Below are 20137 nucleotides of genomic sequence, written 5' to 3' on the forward strand. Positions count from 1 at the left end.
AAAGAAGCCAGCAAAGAACTTTAATTTAAATTAAAAATTCATAAAAAATTCATAAAATTTTTGTCAGTAATATCAGTAAATGTGTTAGTAAATGAGTCCATTAATAAAAAGAGAGAAAAAACGCAGGTAGTTCATTTCACGATACAATATATTTTGGTTTTTTTTATTATATAAATTATTTTAAGCAAATTTGCAAAAGTAACGAACATCTAACTTTCGCGATGTCAGATAACGAAATGTTATTTGTATGTTTTTGATTTGAAACATCTTTACACGCGAAGATGATGTAACTGAATAAAAAAAAAGAGATACTCTACTGTATAAATCTAGATTTTGCCAGTCGAGGTATGTTGTTTTCCTTCTTTGTCCGTTTCTTTAACTTCTATCCTTTTCTACTACTTCGTCCTATTCCCCTGCATGGAAAAAGGTTGATCGGTGCATACTTACTACCTTCCACGTCCCTGTCCCTTCTTCACAGCCTTGGTAGCCGGTCCATCATCGGCTTCCCGCCGAGAAAGACGCTACGTTTTAATGAATATTACGTACGCATGCGATATCCTGTGCTCGACGTACGAATCATCGCTCCCAATCATTTCTGCATCATCTTACAATGTTATAATAGTCAAGACGTCTCTTGATTATCGATTGATGTATCAGGAAGTTTACCGTGGTCTTTTTCACGTTTAAATATTACAATGTCTTTCGAACTCGTTGGCGCACGTCCTTGCAAAACTCACTTCCACTCAGACAATTACTTCACTGATTATTCCTGACGTTCATCGAACGCGTATGATATCGAGTCGGCATTTCAATTCAGTCGTCCTACGCGTACTTTACCGTGGCAGGAACCACGTGGACCACGCAGGAGGATTATTTCTTTCTCTCTCCTTCTGTGTCTCCCGACGCGACGGCGTGCCATAAATCCTTTCTCATCATTGCTTATCCACATGACAGATAGCACCGTATGGCCGCACACCTGCCCGAATACAATACGGAACGTAGAATGACGTTTGTATCAGCATCTCGTTAGAAACTTGGTAATCGAGCTAGATTCACGCAGCAAAAACGACTTTGGAATGGAACTTCTAGTACCCTGTATTTAAAAGTAGCCATAAAACGTTATCTCCTCCTCGTCTTCCTTCTCTCAGGCTCGTCGACTGCTGTCGTAAGCTCGATCATGCGAGTTCAACTTGCGCGTATTCCAAGCGTGAAGAAACAGACGAGGTTAGTCGTAATCGTAAAACGGAGACTCGATCGAGGATTAGAACTGGGCTCTTTTCCAATCCCGCGGAGGATCCTTTTATAGCGCTGAAGCATTACGCCGAGCGCTATATCGTGGTAATTAGTTCACCCGTGAAAAATCTCACCGTGAATTTGCATAATCTAATCGGATTATGCCGTGGTGCATGAACAATCTGCAACCTGGAAGCTGGAACGGGCCGACGAGATCTCTATGGGATCACTTTGTAAAGTCGTAACTTGGGAGTTTCTGCTCTATTACCCGACTAATTAGCCATCGCAATTCGACACGCAAATCTTTCTCGAGACTCTGCACTATTTCTATCCAGATAAATCGAATCGAGTAAATCGAATCTGTCGAACGACAGTTTATCGTTTCTTGAGCATTATTTCTTTTTTTTTTTTTGTAAAAATTCTTACGATTATGTGCCTAATGTGTAAAGTAATTATTAAAGTTTATTGCTTTTAATTAAATCACGCTGTATTTAAATTATTGATTTCAGTCACATATCGCGCCTTGCGGGGTATTTTATTTTTTTCCTGAAACGGTTAAATGATAATTAGTTTTTCAATTTACAGCAATTCTTACGATCAATTACAGATTCAAATTAAAAGTTGAAAAAGTCAGTTCCGAAAAGTCTACAACAATATGATTTAATTTATAATTATTAATGTTCATCAATGATATGACATTGAGGGTTTATATTGAATAATAGAACGTAACATTTAAACTTATTTACAGTCGAGAAGGAAGATATTCGTTAATGCTTTTCGCGTCATTACTGATAAATTTGCTCATTAGCGTAAACTTTGTGAAGCCTGAAGACGAAATTGCGGTTGACAGGCCACGTGTGGGTAGTTCATTTTGTATTCACAAGAGTTTCGCGAGCGTAGGAAGTTTCGCGACGTGCATGGATCAACCCTTGGTGAAGAAGTCGCTGACAAGCCAAAGGGAAACGATCTTTGAATACACCACGGACAGATGCGCGTTGCAATTAGTTTCCGCGAGACTTGAGTGGCATGCAGAAGAAGAATCCACGCAATTTGCATAATTCTCCGTCATAGCACGCGAACTCGCAAATACATTAGGACGACGAATGTCCTTTCCGTTGAAATTTTTTTTTCTTTTCCTTTCCGCGAAAAAGATTAAATGTTTTTATCTTCCAAAAGTTGGATACTTTAAACTTGTATGGAATAGTTCGATTCAGAGTCATTATATTTTGTAGTAGAATTTCAAAATATCTTATTATATATATTATCTACTGCCTAAGAACAACGCATTTGAAAATCTGCAATGAAATCAGATAATTACGAACTTCTCTTGAAGTAGTTTAATCCTACTGTCAATCAATTGAATGCAGCAACTGTCTGACTTGGATAGAAAGAACGACTCGCTCATAGCCCGGCTAGTTTTCTTCATTCGTTCATATAATTGACTGGTCAATTACGATCGATTAATCGGGCGATAGTGAAAAAAACATGATTCGAGGAAGCCATCGTCATTGTCATAAAAACTGCCACGAAACAGCCGTCTTGAGAATAACGTATGTCGTTGACGAAGCGATCGCGACATACCTCATTTTATCTCTCTCCAGTATTCCACTATGTGTTCTATTACATTGAGTTGACTAGTATTACTCGCCTTATTCAGACTTTCAGGAAGCAACTTTGATCATCAAGTTATCGCGGAATATGGGATCGATCGCTATTCGTCAGTTTCATCATCGCGAGAAGATAAATGGAATAATTTTTTGAGTTTTAATCTTGGTAATTAAAATTTGTGTAATCATTGAGGTACTAAAGATTGCATTATTATATCTTTAACTGTATCTTTTAACGAATCATAAAAGTAAAATACAATATTTAACTTAAAGGAAATAATCGATTGTGAATTGGAGTGAAATCTTAGAGAATTCGCATCTTAATTTAAAATGATCTTTAACCATAATTTATTTAAATTAGAGTGCAAGAGATGCATGTTCCTTACGACTGTGTTTATTTTAAAAAATTCACTAAGGAAGTCGTATGGATCCGGAAAAAAAAAACCTGAGACGAATGATTTCAATCCACCTGCAGTGCCCGCGGGTTTCTCCGTTAATATTGCCACAATGATGCAGTGCAACGCATAGCGATGCATCGCCGATCGCCACGCCGTGGAGTTGGAATCTGCGAGGAAATTCCAGCGCTTCGCCGCGGCAGAAACGCATTCGGGTTTACGAGCGCGTTGAGTTTCCGGATTTTTTATTTCTTCCGGCGAAGCGAATCATCTTCTCCAGCCGAAGAAGTGCCTCGCCCTCTTAACAGAAATTTACAGTTGGACGGGTAGAAAAGTGCAGACTTTTGAGAGACGGGTTCGATGATATACGTTGCTGGGAAGAGAGAATACATAGAAATTCTTTCTAATGTGCAGTTTGAGAATTTAAAATTTATTTTTGAACTACGTGGTCCTCAAAGTATACGAACGACTGAAATGTAACTGATAAAAGTGTTCAGATGCAAGATCTATTCAAGGTATATTTTAATGAGAGATTCAGTTAATTGTAATTTTTCCAATTGAAGCAGTAAGAATTTAAGAAAACATCATTGATAAATACATTGTAAACATTTGATACATTATCAAACATCTTCAGATAAATCTTTAATAACGTACTTTAACTCTCAATATAACTGTATGAATTTTTGTACAGTAATCACTTCCGCATTCGATAGATAAGTACCAATTGAAACGTGTGAAAAATTAAAAATGTAGCTACGTTGTACATGACGCTATATATATGCTACATATATGTTACATATATGCTATATATATGCTATATATATGCTATATATATGCTATAATCGGGAAAATGTGATCTACTTCTGCGCGTCGATGCGTGGCATCGGTCTTGCGGCGACCAAGGATGCAGCGGAGTTTTTCTGAAGCCCGCGTGGAATCCGAAATTCTTGAATTCGATCATCCGAGAGTTAAATGACTGCGTGGCGATTAAGAATTTCTTCTACCGTTAATACCTTTTGTTGCACTCGACCGGCACCGCGTCAATTCCCGCGCGCGATTTCAGTCGACAGGTTTCGGACGAATAATCGTGGCTCTATCAGATGAAGTCTTGCCTTTCGAAAGATTTTACAGTTAAGTCGACGTATACACGACACATCAGTAAATCGCGGTTTCATAACGAATAACGAAGAATTCGGCTTTGCGCATTTTTCGCCTGCCGACTTTCGACCGAGATTTACTTATAATCAATTATCTTTTGACGAAGAATCGTAATTCTATGATCTCTAAATATTTTCTGGTTTTAGCATTTCAAGAGGAAACGACAATGAATTGTTGAATATTTTAATAATTACAGATTTATAAACGACCCCCATCAATCATAGGAGATTTATGTATATGAATCTGAATATAATTACGATTTCAATCAGAGATGGAGTTTCTATAATTATCTTTGGATACTGATCTCAGTATTTATCTTTAAAATGCGAATACTCACACGTCCATCCTTATACAACGTATCATTATCGTAAAAATAGAAATGTAATGATAATTTAATAACAGTGTCAGGCGAGTGAAAAAAATATTAATAAAGCTAATGGTTCCGATATATTAATAAAATACCATCTCGTATTTTGATTAATATATTTATTATTAATGCTAAAATGCGATCGTCCCGAATGTTATTTTCATAGCACATAAATAGAATTTGTATTTTATAGTAAAAAAATTAATCGGTTACTACAATTTAAAGAAATTTTGAATCTGAAAAGACGAATTATGTATGTAAATGACGAATTAATATATTTACTTTTTTAAACCTAATTGATTCGAGACTATATTAATGCGTGGGTTAACTCATGTTGCGTAACACTGTCCGTTTGCGCGTACGTCGGTGCTCAAATTTGATGGCATCTCACATTAAGGAGGGCACGTACGTACCTTGGCATGCGTGTGAAAAGCGATACCCTCGGGCATGGCGTAATTATCGAGCTCATTAAACCGACTGATTTGGCGGCGCAATTAAGCGTGGACGATTTGTAAAGCTCCGATATTTATTTGGTGCATTACGGTGTACTGTGCAGCAACAGTTTTTTTTTCTGATGAATTCCTTCTTCAATGAGAGGCTCCGCGCTGCCTTCCACAGGCAACCTGGATAAAGATGAGACGATGGAGGCGAGAGATGGTGGAGGAGAGGAAGGCGAAGAGGCGGCTTTGCGAGCAGAAGGAGGACTTCGATCTTGCGATGTCCTCTCATTTCCTTGATGAGGGGCCTGATGGGTCCTCTTTTTCATTCGATTCGGTAAATAACGCAGTCCACTGCCGTTACCACCGCAAGCAATTCGACTTCTTAGCCTGTGCGACTCGTCATTATGTCGTCGCGCATTAACGTCATCATGAGGGCGAGAATCAAAGTAAGAGGAACAGAGATAGAGCGGCAGATAAGAAGAACCGACATGAACCGGCATCAACGAGGAAGGGTGAACGAAGAGGGCAACATTGCGAATGTTGCTTACTCAGGTAGCAGTCAAGCTTCCTCTCTCCAACGCACCCGCGACCGTTAATCGCGAAAATCAAGCGAGTACTTGCAGGTGCTCGATGTCTCACCTTCTTCGCCTTTCCTTCTCACAAGTTTGACCGTGATTGACCCTCGACCTGCGATCATTCGCGCTTCACGATAACTCGAAGTCTTTCTCGTTATCGATACCGTTGATAGATGCGTAATCTGCGTTTTATCATTAGTAATCCGTTAATAGAAACGTAATCTGTGTTTTATTATTAATAATCGGGATTTAAAGACAAATTGCTGCTTTCGCGAAGAAACGCAATCCCATTAAATATTCTTGAGAATTTACTATGGAGATATTAACTTTTGTACACAAAACGGAAGAAAAGCAAATGCATACGCAAAGAAAAGATTAAATGTCCAGGATACGATAAAGACGGAATTCCTTAAGAAATAAAATATATAAAACTAAAATTAAAAAAGTCTAATCTGTCAATGAAGATGAGAAAGTATAGTTTTGAAAAATATGTAATTTTTTACATATTAATGTATTATATAAAATTATGACTTATGAAATAGTGACTTTCGTGCAACGCAAATGCATCATAACAACAAATTGAGATGTCGAATGAAATCTAAATCCTATCTGATATAATGGTCATTTAAATAATGGTAAATCAAAGCGATACAAATCATATTTTTCCTACGTCAACCAAACGAGATCTTTTCTCTCGTTTCACTCGACGGAATGTAATTACAAGATTCGATCAACATTGAATTTGCTTTAGTGAAGATTAATAGGATGTTGAAAGTACCTCACGATCACATCGCGATTCTTTTTCATGCTTAAATAACTTTTTTATTCTTAATCATTTAATCTAGGTGTACAGTATACAGTTTTAGAAATATTATATTCCTTAAATGTCGAATGGAAAAACGATGGAATATTCGGTAAAGCAGTAAATGACACGCAGGATGTATCACGCAATAAGTTATGGTATTCTACGTAGAATATGTCCGTAAAAGTCTAAGGAACAGGAATTCTCTTTAAACTTCCTTCGGAGGTTATACCAGCGTGCAGCGCGCTGGTTTCCGCCGCGGGCCAGGAGTGGATCTCTCATGAAGGGACCACTTACGGAAACTGCTGCGTATCCTCTCACAAATCTTGGTAGCGTAGAGAATGAAGTTTGAATTTACGTCCTCTCGCTATTCCTCGCGCTTGCGAGATACGTTCCTTCGGGTCATTCGCGGCAATAATACGCGTTTCGCCGATGGAGACGAAAAAGTTATTGAGAAAATCATGCTGTCATACCGGGCTAATGATTAAACAATATTCAACGGTCAAAGATGTGTCGGATCGAATGAAATGTAAAAATAATATGTAAAAGGGAAATATATATATGTATGTTTAGTATTAAATATGCCAAACAGTCGAATTTTTGAAAGATGGTAATATTTGATTTGTAAATGAGTGAATAATATTAATGATTTTGATGGAATAACGTTCAAATATAGTATTAGACACAGAACGCAACTATAATAAAAGATTAATATCAGAAATGATAAATCAAGAGACAAAAGAATGGTATTAATTTAAAAAAAAAACAAAGACATTGAGTTACTTAATTTTTCATATTTTTGTTATTTGATCGACATTAATAACTAAAAATAATACTAAAAATAATTTTCATTACGACGATTGACACCGCAGCATAAATATCACCGACTTATACAATATATATTATATTTGTTTAATTATCGTCGTATTGTCTTAAATTTTAATTCATGAGAAAAAGAATTTGTGTTACAATTATGGTGTTAGGACTAATTTGTATTTGACGTACTCCTAAGGTGAATCTCCACAGCAATTCCTGTAAGTTTTTTAATATTTTTCGACTCTAATATTCATTTATTATATTTAAGGTCAAATATCGTTGATCATCCAGCTTATTAACTGGTTGAGAAATTTGATGTCGGAGTGTAACCACAGGATGAAGATTTTTATGGATTTTATGTAATACATTCGCTGATGACGGCTAGAAGTTAGCTGAAACGTTCGACAAATATATTATTTATAGAGGATTGTTTTAGATCAATCGCAATAAACGCGTAATTATTACAGCACCAATTCCTAAAAGCTCATTTGTAATTTGTTAAGTGAATATTAAGAAGTTTCTTAACATTATAACGACGTCTGTATTACTTTTACGACTAAATAAACTATATTTTAAGAAAATTTCAAATTATAGTGTTTATAAACAAATTTAAAATAAAATGAAAAAAGGTTCTCCAGAATATAAATCAAAGAGATAAAATGCCTATAAGAACCAACATTAGTTTTTTGTGTGCGTAAACTTTAATTAAATAAATCAATAATATAAACGTTTTGACTCACGATTTTCGGTAGAATAATCGCATATTCAGAAATTATATATTCACTCATGTCGATATGCAATTATTGCACCGACGATGACTCAAAACCGTGAATAATGTTCTGATTCACTGCTCCCTTTACACGCTTCAAACGCTTTTCCCTCGCGCGGCGAGATAGAGAGCCACGTTGCACGTATAACGAGATATCGCTTTTCTAATTTAAACGAGCGATGCCCCTATCATACGTAATAGCCCTGTCGATGTATGCCCTCGCTCCGGTACTCGTATACACGCGGATTCGAGCACAGCATCCGTACACTGTTAGAAATGTAACCACGAGCTTCCTTTACATGTAAATAAAGCTCGTGGTTATGAACTGAAAATCAAGTTACAGTACGTAAATGTAATGAACATTAAATTATGAAATTTAATGTACTTTTAATAAAATTTTATGAAAAATACATTAAATTTCATAAATTTTAATGCATTTAATGTATGTAAATTTTAAGTTACACAATTTGAACTTGATTTCGTGACATTACATTACAAATTTAATGTATTTATAACTAGAAAGTATATTTGTGTGTATATATATATATAAAATTTAATGTATTTTTCATAAATTTTCATGTATTTAATGTATGTAATACATTAAATACATTAAATTTCATAAATTTTAATGTATTTAATGTATGTAAATTTTAAGTTACACAATTTGAACTTGATTTCGTGACATTACATTATAAATTTAATGTATTTATAGCTAGAAAGTATATTTGTGTACGTATACATAAAATTTAATGTATTTTTCATGAAAATTTTTGAAATTTAATGTACTTTTAATAAAATTTTATGAAAAGTATATTAAATTTCATAAATTTTCATGTATGTAAATTTTAAGTTACACAATTTGAACTTAATTTTATGACATTACATTATAAATTTAATGTATTTATAACTAAAAAGTATATTTATAGTATATATACACAAAATTGAATGTATTTTTCATGAAAATTTTTGAAATTTAATGTACTTTTTATAAAATTTTATTAAAAATACATAAAATTTCATAAATTTTTTATTTGTACACAAATATACTTTCTAATTATAAATACATTAAATTTATGATGTAATGTCATGAAATCAAGTTGAAATTGTGTAACTTAAAATTTAATGAAATTTAAGAACATTTCTACCAGTGTAGGCTACGGTCCATATTGCGTACGAGCGCGTTCACTGGGTGGTGCATTCGTACCGTATCAAAGGTAAGAAAGAGATACGCATGCAGCAGGGTGAGAGGCAGAGATGGTGAGCAGCGCAGCTCCTCGCGAGGAGTTGCGAGCCACGGTTAGGTTTCGCATAGTTTATCAACGCGTAGGCCTCGCTACGAGAACACCACGGCGAGGCAATAGATTACAATTATCCAAACACGCCTGGCCAAACGTGGGAGTGCGCAACACCACCGACGGCGCGTTCAAGCTGTTACAGGCAGAGATCGGTTTCTCTTTGCTTTCTCTCCCTCTCTTCCTCTCTTTCTCTTTCTTGCCTGCATTCTCCGTGGCGTACACCTCTGACGCTTCTCTCTCGTGTGCAAGCGATGGGCTGGATTAACTGTTCATTAGCGGGCGTCGATGATTACCGAGTAGATTCATGCATTACAGAGTCGAACACTTTGGAGTCAAGGATTGAAATCAGAATTTAAATTGTCATTCTGGAAGAATTGTTATGTAGAACTCTTGTAGATAGGATTGTTTCACTTTTTCCAATGACTGACAATCCAGTTGAAATTTTAATCATTTTTTTTTCTTTCTTTTTTTTTATCACAGCTGAAATGGAATTTAATGTATAATATTAATTATATATTTAATTTTATATTAATCGATTCCATTAAACTATTGAATAACCAAATTTTTGAACACACAGACAGACGGTAAACGATAATGTAAAATTGTAAAACATTAACATTTACAAAGTATCGGATAAAATATTGCCTAAAGAAAATATTTTACACACTACTAAAAAACATTTTTATGAAACATTTTTATTCGAGAAACATGAACATCGTAAAATCTTATCGCCATAACGTGATAATGACCAGCATGATATTTTAATCGCTTCTAACGAAAGAAAGAAAGTATAGAACTGAACAAAAAACGAAGTGCGAACAATTGGTGCATGTACCACGTAAATTGCTTGGTACAGATCGATCGGATCGATTATAATCTCTCCATCGCGCTCCAATAGACAATGTTGCAAGCTAGTCGATTCGTCGAGAGTCGTCGTATCCCGCACGGAGATCAAACGAAACGAACCATGCCGCTTCTTTATTATACACCGAGTTCTGCCTCGGTGCAGAATCAGAATTACGGTACGATGCGAGCTTCCTTGTCTTCGCCGGTACCGTTCCTCGCCCCGTAATCACGTTGTATTATTCTGCTTTATCTGCTCACGCTTTACTTGCTCGATCTCTGCAATCTCGCACTGTGCAAGCGTCTCGAAAAAAAAAAAAATTCACCTTTAAACGACCGACGAACAGCCAATCGATTTGGAAACTCAAACCACATCGTTAAAAAAAAAAAAAAAAGAAACCTGCATCGGTACATACATTTCCGCCGCCTCGCGTGCCACCGCGTTGCGTTCGAAAAGGTATCGATCCATTCGGTGAATTCAGTGATCAGCCGAGAAAATTCGCATTGCTCCACAATCTCGGTACCGCTAGGTGCTCAAGCGATATCGAACCCGGAATTGATTCGTGCGGATCAGCGCCGTGTCGAAATTACAGCAAATGGAACGGATTCTACAGTCGCGATGATGCACAGAACGGCAAGAGTCATTATCTTCATCATCATTCCGGCACGCATGATCTTGCGTCGCTTCTCCCACGTAAATCTCCCCCTCCCTCTACTCTCTTTGATACTCGACAGATAAGGAAATTGTTTCTGGTACGTTGTTCGATCGTACGAATTGATCTGCGTTGATGCTAAGATTAAATTCGATACAATTCGACTCGTGCGTGTTATGGAAACGTTAGTTTGGATAAACATGGACTATGTGTGCGTGCAGATCGTAGTTATCTTTAAATTATTGCCGATTCATAAACTCACATAAACATAAATAATTACTCAAATATGGTTAAAGCTATAAAAATCGTACATTTATTATTTTAACTTGATTGTAAAATACTGTTCGACGTTTGCTTTAACTTTAAATATTGTATTGTGATACGTTTAAAAGTGTAAATGTGAAACAAACCATTTCTATTACTTTATTAATTAAATTTCTTTGTAAAAAAATCTTGCTTCACAAAGAAATTTAATTATCTATAAGTTTTCTTTTGTGCTCGATCATTGACCTTTATATTACATAATTTGCTTATAATATGTTCTTCCAATCCAACCTTTCCACCAATGTAAATTAACTTTAATCTCGGTTTAACTTACTCTTCGTCTTTTTCTAATCTTTAGAACTAGAAAAAGACGAAGAGTAAGTTGAATCGAGATTAAAGTTAATCTACATTGAATTATATATATATATATATGTAAAATTATAAAGTTACATACTAGAGCACTTAAAAAATATTTTAATTATATTACTTAATATAATTAAAATATTTTACATATATATACTTATATATATAAAAATATTTTATGTATATACACACACATATATATATATATATATAAAATACAAAAAATAGATACTCGTATGTATTTAAAGGTATCATGAGAAGTTATATGAAATTATATATATTTACTTAACGCAAAAAGAATTTTAGGAGGCAAATGTGAGCTCGATGGCTCTCGCACACGGTCTAGACTTAATAAATATCTTAGTCAGTACAGAACAAAAAGTGAACTCAACCAGTTTCTGCCCGAGAACTACCGATGTATCGATGCAACGCGATATTTATGAATCGGCAGCTATTCATTTGGTCCGCGGAAAGGATTGACAAGTGAGCATTACGGATATTAGAAGAGAGGCGTGGACGGCAACGTCTATCGCAGGATACGTCGTCCGACGAAGGATAATACCAGCTCCCGAACTGAATCAGATGCGTGTAGCGATCAGGATGCATACGGAAGAAGCTAAAAAAAAGACATTTCTCGCTAGACCGAATATTTGTTCTTTCTTTTGCACGATCCAGAGACCCGTATCTCTCAACGGGCTCGGCAATCCCTAAGTAAATTAATGTCTTCGAAGTTCCCTTGAAGCTGTTAATAATAGCACCGCATCGAGAAAATTAAGCGGTTTATTTGAAATTAATTATGGCTTTTCAGACCAGCTTGTATCCGTTCTCTTCGTGTTGACAACCCTTCATTCATCTATATTCTTCTGAATGGAGTAGATCATACATTGTTTCTTGTAAGATTTTCAGAGTAAACTTTGTAATTGTGTGTACAAGAACATATTTTATTATTGTGTAAGAAAAAATTGAAATTTGTTCAGTTAAAAATGTCATTTATGTGAAATATTTCTTGAGAGACAATGGCGCATTAAATCGGCCTTGAAAAATGTTTCTATGACGAGCTCTGTCGTCTGGAAACGTGTTTAATAATTCAAATATTCCTGCAGGCGTATTTGTATGTAAATTTAAAATAATACAAGAACAAGAGGTCTCTATAGCATCGATCAAGCGAGCATATTTGAGATGGGCTGGTTTCTCAAATGACTTAATGCTGAATAATGAATAAAGAAGAGTGATATCGTTGAAAATCGAGTTTTCCGAATACGATGAAAAAGTGAATTTATAAAGAATAGAAATCTGTTTGAAAAAATAACCTTATTTTCAAATTAACTGAAAACTAGGTAGTAGATAAGAAGTTCCATCGATTTCTGAAGTTCGCAATCTATATGTCAGCTTGTAGAAATTATTTACGGAATTTGTGCATAATGAAACAATTTTGCACTTGTAAAATTTATTAATGACTTGCGAAATTTGCGATAACATTCAAGCGATAATACGTCGCCACACGTAACGCGTGATTCATATGGTCGGACGGGGACCTTAAGATTCGAAAGGAAGCCACAGGGATCCGCCGCTTCTCGTACGTGCATTCACAAGTAAATTAGCTGCATCATTGTCTGCGCGAATGGACGAAAGCAAAGGAGAAAAAAATATCGACTGAATGTAAATATGATAAAAAATCCGCGCGTCATCCGGTTGACGAGAATCAAAGAATGCTCTTCGAGGCGTCGCGATGCATCGACGTGACGACGGGATTTCTTATATGCCGCTTTGCAAAATCATCCTCCGATATCGAACGCATAAGCGGCTTATCGATCGGTTCATTCGATGGTTAAAAAAACTTCATCACTTCTGGTTACTCGATCGATACTTTCTCAAAATTGAAAACTTATATATAACATAAACAATTAATATTTTGATTTTATATTTGATCTGAATATTTGTTATTTTTCTAAATTTTTCAGTTTCTTTTGTTTAAAATATTTTCTTTGAATGTACGTGAAAAATTTATTATTTTTCTTTCTATAATAATATCTACATATATGTATTTGTTAAAATTTATTATCGATGTATGATTTTGCAAACATCAAGATACACAATATACTACAAATATTATAAGGCTGTCTTATGTAAATTATTATTTTTTTAAATAAATGAAAAGAATAGAGGGCTACGAGCCTAAAACAATCAACACAAAATAACAATCTGCATTAAACAGTTAAAAAATGAAATAAAACATGTCATGAAATTAAAAAACGTAAAATATAATTTGACAGTCAGTAAGTGAACAAAAAATATTTCTTCTCTAAAACTCTAAAAAGGACATACAATTGCACGACACATCTTCGTTACATTGATTCAGCAAATTTCTAGCTCACTACTAGGGTTTCACAAATGTAACTAAGATCGTATATAGTGAAAATAATTCTCGTATGTACCAGCTGCCTCACTTCAGGATTATTCTTCAGTATAACATAATTAGACCACCTGCAGCGAGAATGCGTCGCGTGCGTGCCCCATTCTACTCTTTCTTCTTCGTTTCCTCGCTTCTTTGTTTCTTCTTTTGCATCACACGATGCAATAGAGATTCACCCGGCTCAATTTGTATATGAATGAACACGCATTAACTTCACAATGTTGACAAAAGCAAAGAAACTTGACCATTAAGACTACCTGATGCAAGGATCGTGCAGGAATATTATGCGGAAGTGCGATAAAATACGTGGATTTGCAATTTTCATAAAAAAAAATTTTCATAAAAAAGTAAATATACAGTTTGATAAATTCGCGATAAATTTGATAGATCTAAATGTGATACTGAAATATTGATAATGAATTTAACCTTCCGTCAGTAATGTGAAATTTTCACCCTTCGTTTGCAACCTGGCTCTTTGAATTTTAGATTTTTATATTGTTCCAGACTGCACAAAAATCTGAAAAAATTATTATATACTTGTAAAAGCTTAGTAAACATTACACATGTTTTTACTGTTATATAAATTGGATTGTATCTTATTTATTTTTTACAGATTTATATTTATCTACCGGAATTTACAATCAAAAAATTGATTGTGCCTTTAAAATCCAATTATATTGGAGGATTAATGATAAAAGAATCACTAAAAGTGACTACTGATTTAATTATTTGATTTTTATGATTATTTTAGTTATATTATTAGTTACACCAATATTAATAATATCAGCTTTGATCATTTTTAATTTTTATCAGTTATTTGAAACATATTTTTTTTAAATTCCTCATAATTAACGCATATCGTAAGCGACATTTATCTAATGGCAATGATCATGCCGATCTGCAATCTTCCTCGTAGAATACTCATGCATGAGAGCTGTTGAATTGATTTTGTTCTTCAGCATTATTGCCATCTGCTATCCTCCAATTATTCCTGATAATTGATGCGATTATTACCCGTCAAGAATCACTCCTGACTTCGCATAGCAAGAAAACTACTGAAAAAAGGTATCCGGTCGATTGATCGAGTGTGCAATTATTCCTCCAATCTATGTCTATCCCTGTCTATCGATATAGCTGATTAATTTAACGTTAATTGCACCAGTTATGACGATGGCTTTATCCATCCTGATTCCTGATCACTTATCCGAACATGTCACTTATAAAGACTATCTATCAATATATTTGCCTGATTATCTGACCTTGGCAGAATAAATTTTTATTTTTGAGATGTATCTACACATAGAGAAAAGATTAGCCAACGCAGCTAAAATGTAGCTTATAACAAGGACAGCTAGTGTCCTTGTATATATATGTACTTCTTATATCTTATAATATATTGTCCTCTCTCTTTTTGTATATTATATTTACAATCTTCTCTTCTTCTAGGTTTTACTGGAACTCAATGCGAGATCGACATAGACGAATGTGCGATAAGGCCGTGCATGAACGGTGGTACCTGTAGTGATCTCATCAACGCCTTCAAGTGCACCTGCGCCGAGGGATTCACCGGCATCCACTGTCAAATCAACATCGATGATTGCATCTCGTCACCATGCAAAAACGGCGGTACTTGTCAGGATGGTATCGCAAGGTACACATGCGAATGTCCGGCCGGTTTCACCGGCGACTCCTGTGAGACCAACATCAATGACTGCGCCTCGAATCCATGTCGTAGCGGTATCTGCATCGACGGCGAGAACAGCTTCACCTGCAACTGCTCCCCTGGCTTCACCGGTAATCTGTGCCAGACGCAAATCAACGAGTGCGAGAGCAATCCGTGTCAGTTTGGCGGTAGATGCGAGGATCGTATCGACGGTTACCTATGCGTCTGTCGACCAGGCACATCTGGTGAGAATTGTGAGGTCAACGTCAACGAATGTTACAGCAATCCTTGTCGAAATGGAGCCAGTTGTATCGACGGTATCAACAGGTAAATTTGAAAAAAATAAAAAAAAACATACATTGTGCATTTGATCAAATTCATTAAAACTTTTAAAACATTACAGCTCTTTAGAAACTGCTACGGATGTTTGGTATACATCAGTGAAACTGACTTATAATTTTTGGCCGATTTTCGGCTTGGTTTCCACTCCTCATTTCATTAAAAGGCAGGAACTAAACTGAAAATCGGCCAAAAGTAAATTCCAGCACTGGCATACATCATTTATTTACATAATTATTCTTATATCTTTATTCTTATCTTTATTCTTTTCTTTGGATTTAAAATTCGGCAGAATTGATCAGATATATTTATTTAAGTTAAATATGTAAATATATCTTGTGCGAATGATAAATTGACAAAAATATTGGATTAAAAGAACTACTTAGTTTCGATTCTACAACGTGCAATAACATTTAAAAGTAACTTAATATGAAATTTTCTTTTTTACTCTCATTAAAAATGAACCTTTTTGAACAATAGTAATAAATTATATCAATTAATAAAGCATATTAATTAAAAATAATATCTAGACAGAAGAGAGAGCACGCATGTCTAAAATTGGAACATAAAACATCTTGTATTTCGATTTTAATACGCATGTTATTTGAGAAATGATAATTTAAATATACCCCATAAATGTTTCGCAAATCTAGCATGTATTGTTTTACCTTAAATAACTGAGTGATCCGAATGCAGATGCAATTTAGTTAAAACCTCTAACTGTATCAACGTATTGCTACGTACGCTCTCTTTCATTTTTCAGTAAACTCAATTTCTTATCTTTTAGGTACTCCTGCGAATGCGAACCCGGCTTCACCGGCCAACACTGCGAAACCGACATAAATGAATGCGCAAGTAATCCGTGTGCGAACGGCGGTCTTTGCGTCGACTTGATAAACGGCTTCAAATGCGATTGCCCACGTGGTTACTACGACGCCAGGTGTCTGAGCGACGTGGACGAGTGCGCGAGCTCGCCCTGCCTAAACGGTGGTACTTGCGAAGACGGGGTGAGCCAGTTTATCTGCCATTGCCTGCCCGGTTACGGTGGCAAGAGGTGCGAGGCGGATATCGACGAATGTGGCTCAAACCCCTGTCAACACGGTGGCACGTGCAACGACCATCTGAATGGTTACAGCTGCAAGTGCCTGCCCGGCTACACCGGCACCAATTGCGAGACCAACATCGACGACTGCGCCAACAACCCTTGCCAGAACGGTGGATCTTGTATCGATCTCGTTAACGATTACAAATGCGTCTGCGAGCTGCCCCACACTGGCAGGAATTGCGAGGACAAGCTGGATCCGTGCTCACCGAACAAGTATGATTTTTCTTTCCTATTTTATGAGGATAGCTAAATTCTCGTGCATATTGTGCAGAGAGGGAAATTTTGAGGTTGCTCTTCGGATTATTATATTCCAATAGGAGCGTAATATTCAGAGTATTACAAAATTATATCGAATTTAGTAAATATTATAGAACTGATTTTATGTATAGAATTATTATACATTTTTTAAATTGTAAAGTTTTAGGACATTATCACTTTTAAAGAAAAACATATTTTTAATCATTTTTTAAAAACACGACATAAAATAAATTTATGTTTTAAATTAATTTCGCTTGTACAAAAATCGCTATTGAACTTTAGCTTATTTATAACATTGTGATTTTATCATACAATTCCTTTAAAATTTCTTCATTGCAATCACATTGAATTATAGCTGTAGCGAAGAACACGAGCCTTAAGAGTGTCTCTTAATTTCGATGAAACACATTTTCATGAATGATCCGCATGATAGAACGACTTTATAACGTTGCTGTGTCATTTCCAGATGTCTTCACGGGGCAAAATGCTCCCCATCATCGAACTTCCTCGATTTTGCGTGCACATGTACGGTCGGTTATACGGGCAGGCTATGCGACGAAGACGTGAACGAGTGCGTGATGACGTCGCCGTGCAGAAACGGTGCCACTTGCATGAACACCAACGGCTCTTACTTTTGCCAGTGCGCGAAAGGCTACGAGGGCCGTGATTGCATCATCAATACCGATGACTGTGCATCATGTGAGTACGAACCACCGGCTGTTCTTTGCTTTTTTTCCTTACTTGCTACAGATGCAGATCTTCATTCGCTTTCATTTAAGAGTCTTAATGCGAGTCCATAGAGCGTCATCTGTTTTATCGCGCGATGGCATGGATTATATTAAACGCATTTAATAAACGTCGCCGTATGACACTCAAAGAGAATCTTTTTCTGTTCACAGTTCCTTGTCAGAATGGCGGCACCTGTCTAGACGGCGTCGGTGATTACACGTGCCTCTGCGTTGACGGTTTTAGTGGCAAACACTGTGAAATTGACATCGACGAATGCCTGTCGCAACCCTGTCAAAACGGTGCCATTTGTAAGGAATATGTTAATTCCTACACGTGCCAATGTCAACTTGGCTTCTCTGGCATTAATTGTCAAACCAACGACGAAGACTGTACGGACAGTAGTTGCATGAACGGTGGAACGTGTATCGACGGTATTAACAACTATACATGCGTCTGCAAGACTGGCTACACAGGCTCGAACTGTCAATATCGTATCAATGAATGTGATAGCTCACCCTGTCAAAACGGTGCTACTTGTCATGATCATATACAGTACTACACATGCCACTGTCCGTATGGTTACACGGGTAAGCAATGCGATAAATTCGTAGACTGGTGCGCTGAAAATCCATGCGAGAATCAGGCAACGTGCGTGCAACACATGAACAAGTATCATTGCAATTGCTCGCCCGGATGGACTGGCAAGGTATGCGACGTGGAGATGGTTTCGTGCAAAGATGCCGCCATACGGAAAGGCGTACCAGAGATCAGTCTTTGCAACAACGGCACCTGTGAAAACATAGGCAATAGTCATCGGTGTCACTGCCTCGATGGTTACACTGGCTCTTATTGTCAGGAAGAGATAGACGAGTGTGACTCGGCGCCATGTCAGAATGGCGCAACCTGCAAGGACCTCATTGGCTCGTACCAGTGTCAGTGCACCAAAGGTTTCCAAGGTCAGAATTGCGAACTCAACATCGACGACTGCCGACCAAATCCTTGTCAGAACGGTGGTACTTGTCATGATCTAATCAACAACTTTACATGTTCCTGTCCACCCGGTACTCTTGGTTTTATATGCGAAGTTAACATTGATGACTGCACGATGACCGCTTGCCACAATAATGGTACCTGTACTGACAAAGTGGGTGGCTTCGAATGCAAATGTCCGCCTGGTTTCGTCGGACCAAGATGCGAAGGAGATATTAATGAGTGTTTATCGAATCCGTGTACCTCGCCCGGTACACAGGACTGCGTACAATTAGTCAACAATTACCACTGCAACTGCAAACAAGGTTATATGGGTCGCCACTGCGAAGTCAGAATGAATTTCTGTGATAGTTCTCCATGTCAGAATGGTGGCTTTTGCATGGCCAAACACAATGGACACGTTTGCATGTGTAATAATGCTTATCACGGCACCAATTGCGAATTCGCCGGTTCCTACTGCGACTCCGAACCATGTCAGAACGGCGGCACATGTCGTATCATCGGAAATAGTTACAAATGTTACTGCTTGCCAGGTACAACCGGTATGCATTGTGAATTCGACGCTTGGAATGAATGTGATAGGCACCCATGTCAGCAAAATGCCCCTTGCATAAATAAAATTGGTGACTACGCTTGTGACTGTCCTCCCACATGGTCTGGCAAGAATTGCGATACGTACGATTCAAATTATGCTGGTGGAATATTTGGCAATACACCCAAAAACATGAGTGATATTAATTTAGAACGCGAACGTCAGAAATGTGTCGAAAACGACTGTAAGGCTAAGTACAATAATGGACGCTGTGACGAAGAATGCAATCGTTTGGCTTGTGAGTTTGACGGTAACGATTGCTCGCTGGGCGTTAATCCATGGCGCAACTGTACCGCGCCTGTGGATTGCTGGAAATTATTCATGAACGGCGTGTGCGACGAAGTCTGCAACAATCCGCAATGTCTGTACGACGGCAGAGATTGCGGTCCGAAGCTTCCCCCTTGCAAGTAAGTATTTTTAATTAAATTTCTTTTCTTAATTAAACATTGTATGTTTTATAATATGATG

General features: G+C 36.6%; 1 protein-coding gene across 2 annotated transcripts in view; it reads left to right on the top strand.

Moving 5' to 3' along the window:
• Window positions 1–20137, top strand: part of N (neurogenic locus Notch protein) — a 294834-nt gene that overhangs the window by 267369 nt on the left and 7328 nt on the right. For both annotated transcript variants that reach the window (XM_087404178.1, XM_011070344.2), the window contains 4 exons: window positions 15440–15983; window positions 16783–17313; window positions 17825–18057; window positions 18258–20076. In XM_087404178.1, coding sequence (XP_087260304.1) covers window positions 15440–15983; window positions 16783–17313; window positions 17825–18057; window positions 18258–20076 — 3127 coding nt within the window. The remainder of the gene's footprint in view (window positions 1–15439; window positions 15984–16782; window positions 17314–17824; window positions 18058–18257; window positions 20077–20137) is intronic.

The sequence above is a fragment of the Acromyrmex echinatior genome, chromosome 3 (genome assembly GCF_024713525.1).
Source record: "Acromyrmex echinatior isolate Ae372 chromosome 3, ASM2471352v2, whole genome shotgun sequence".
In the NCBI taxonomy this organism is placed as follows: Eukaryota; Metazoa; Arthropoda; class Insecta; order Hymenoptera; family Formicidae; genus Acromyrmex; species Acromyrmex echinatior.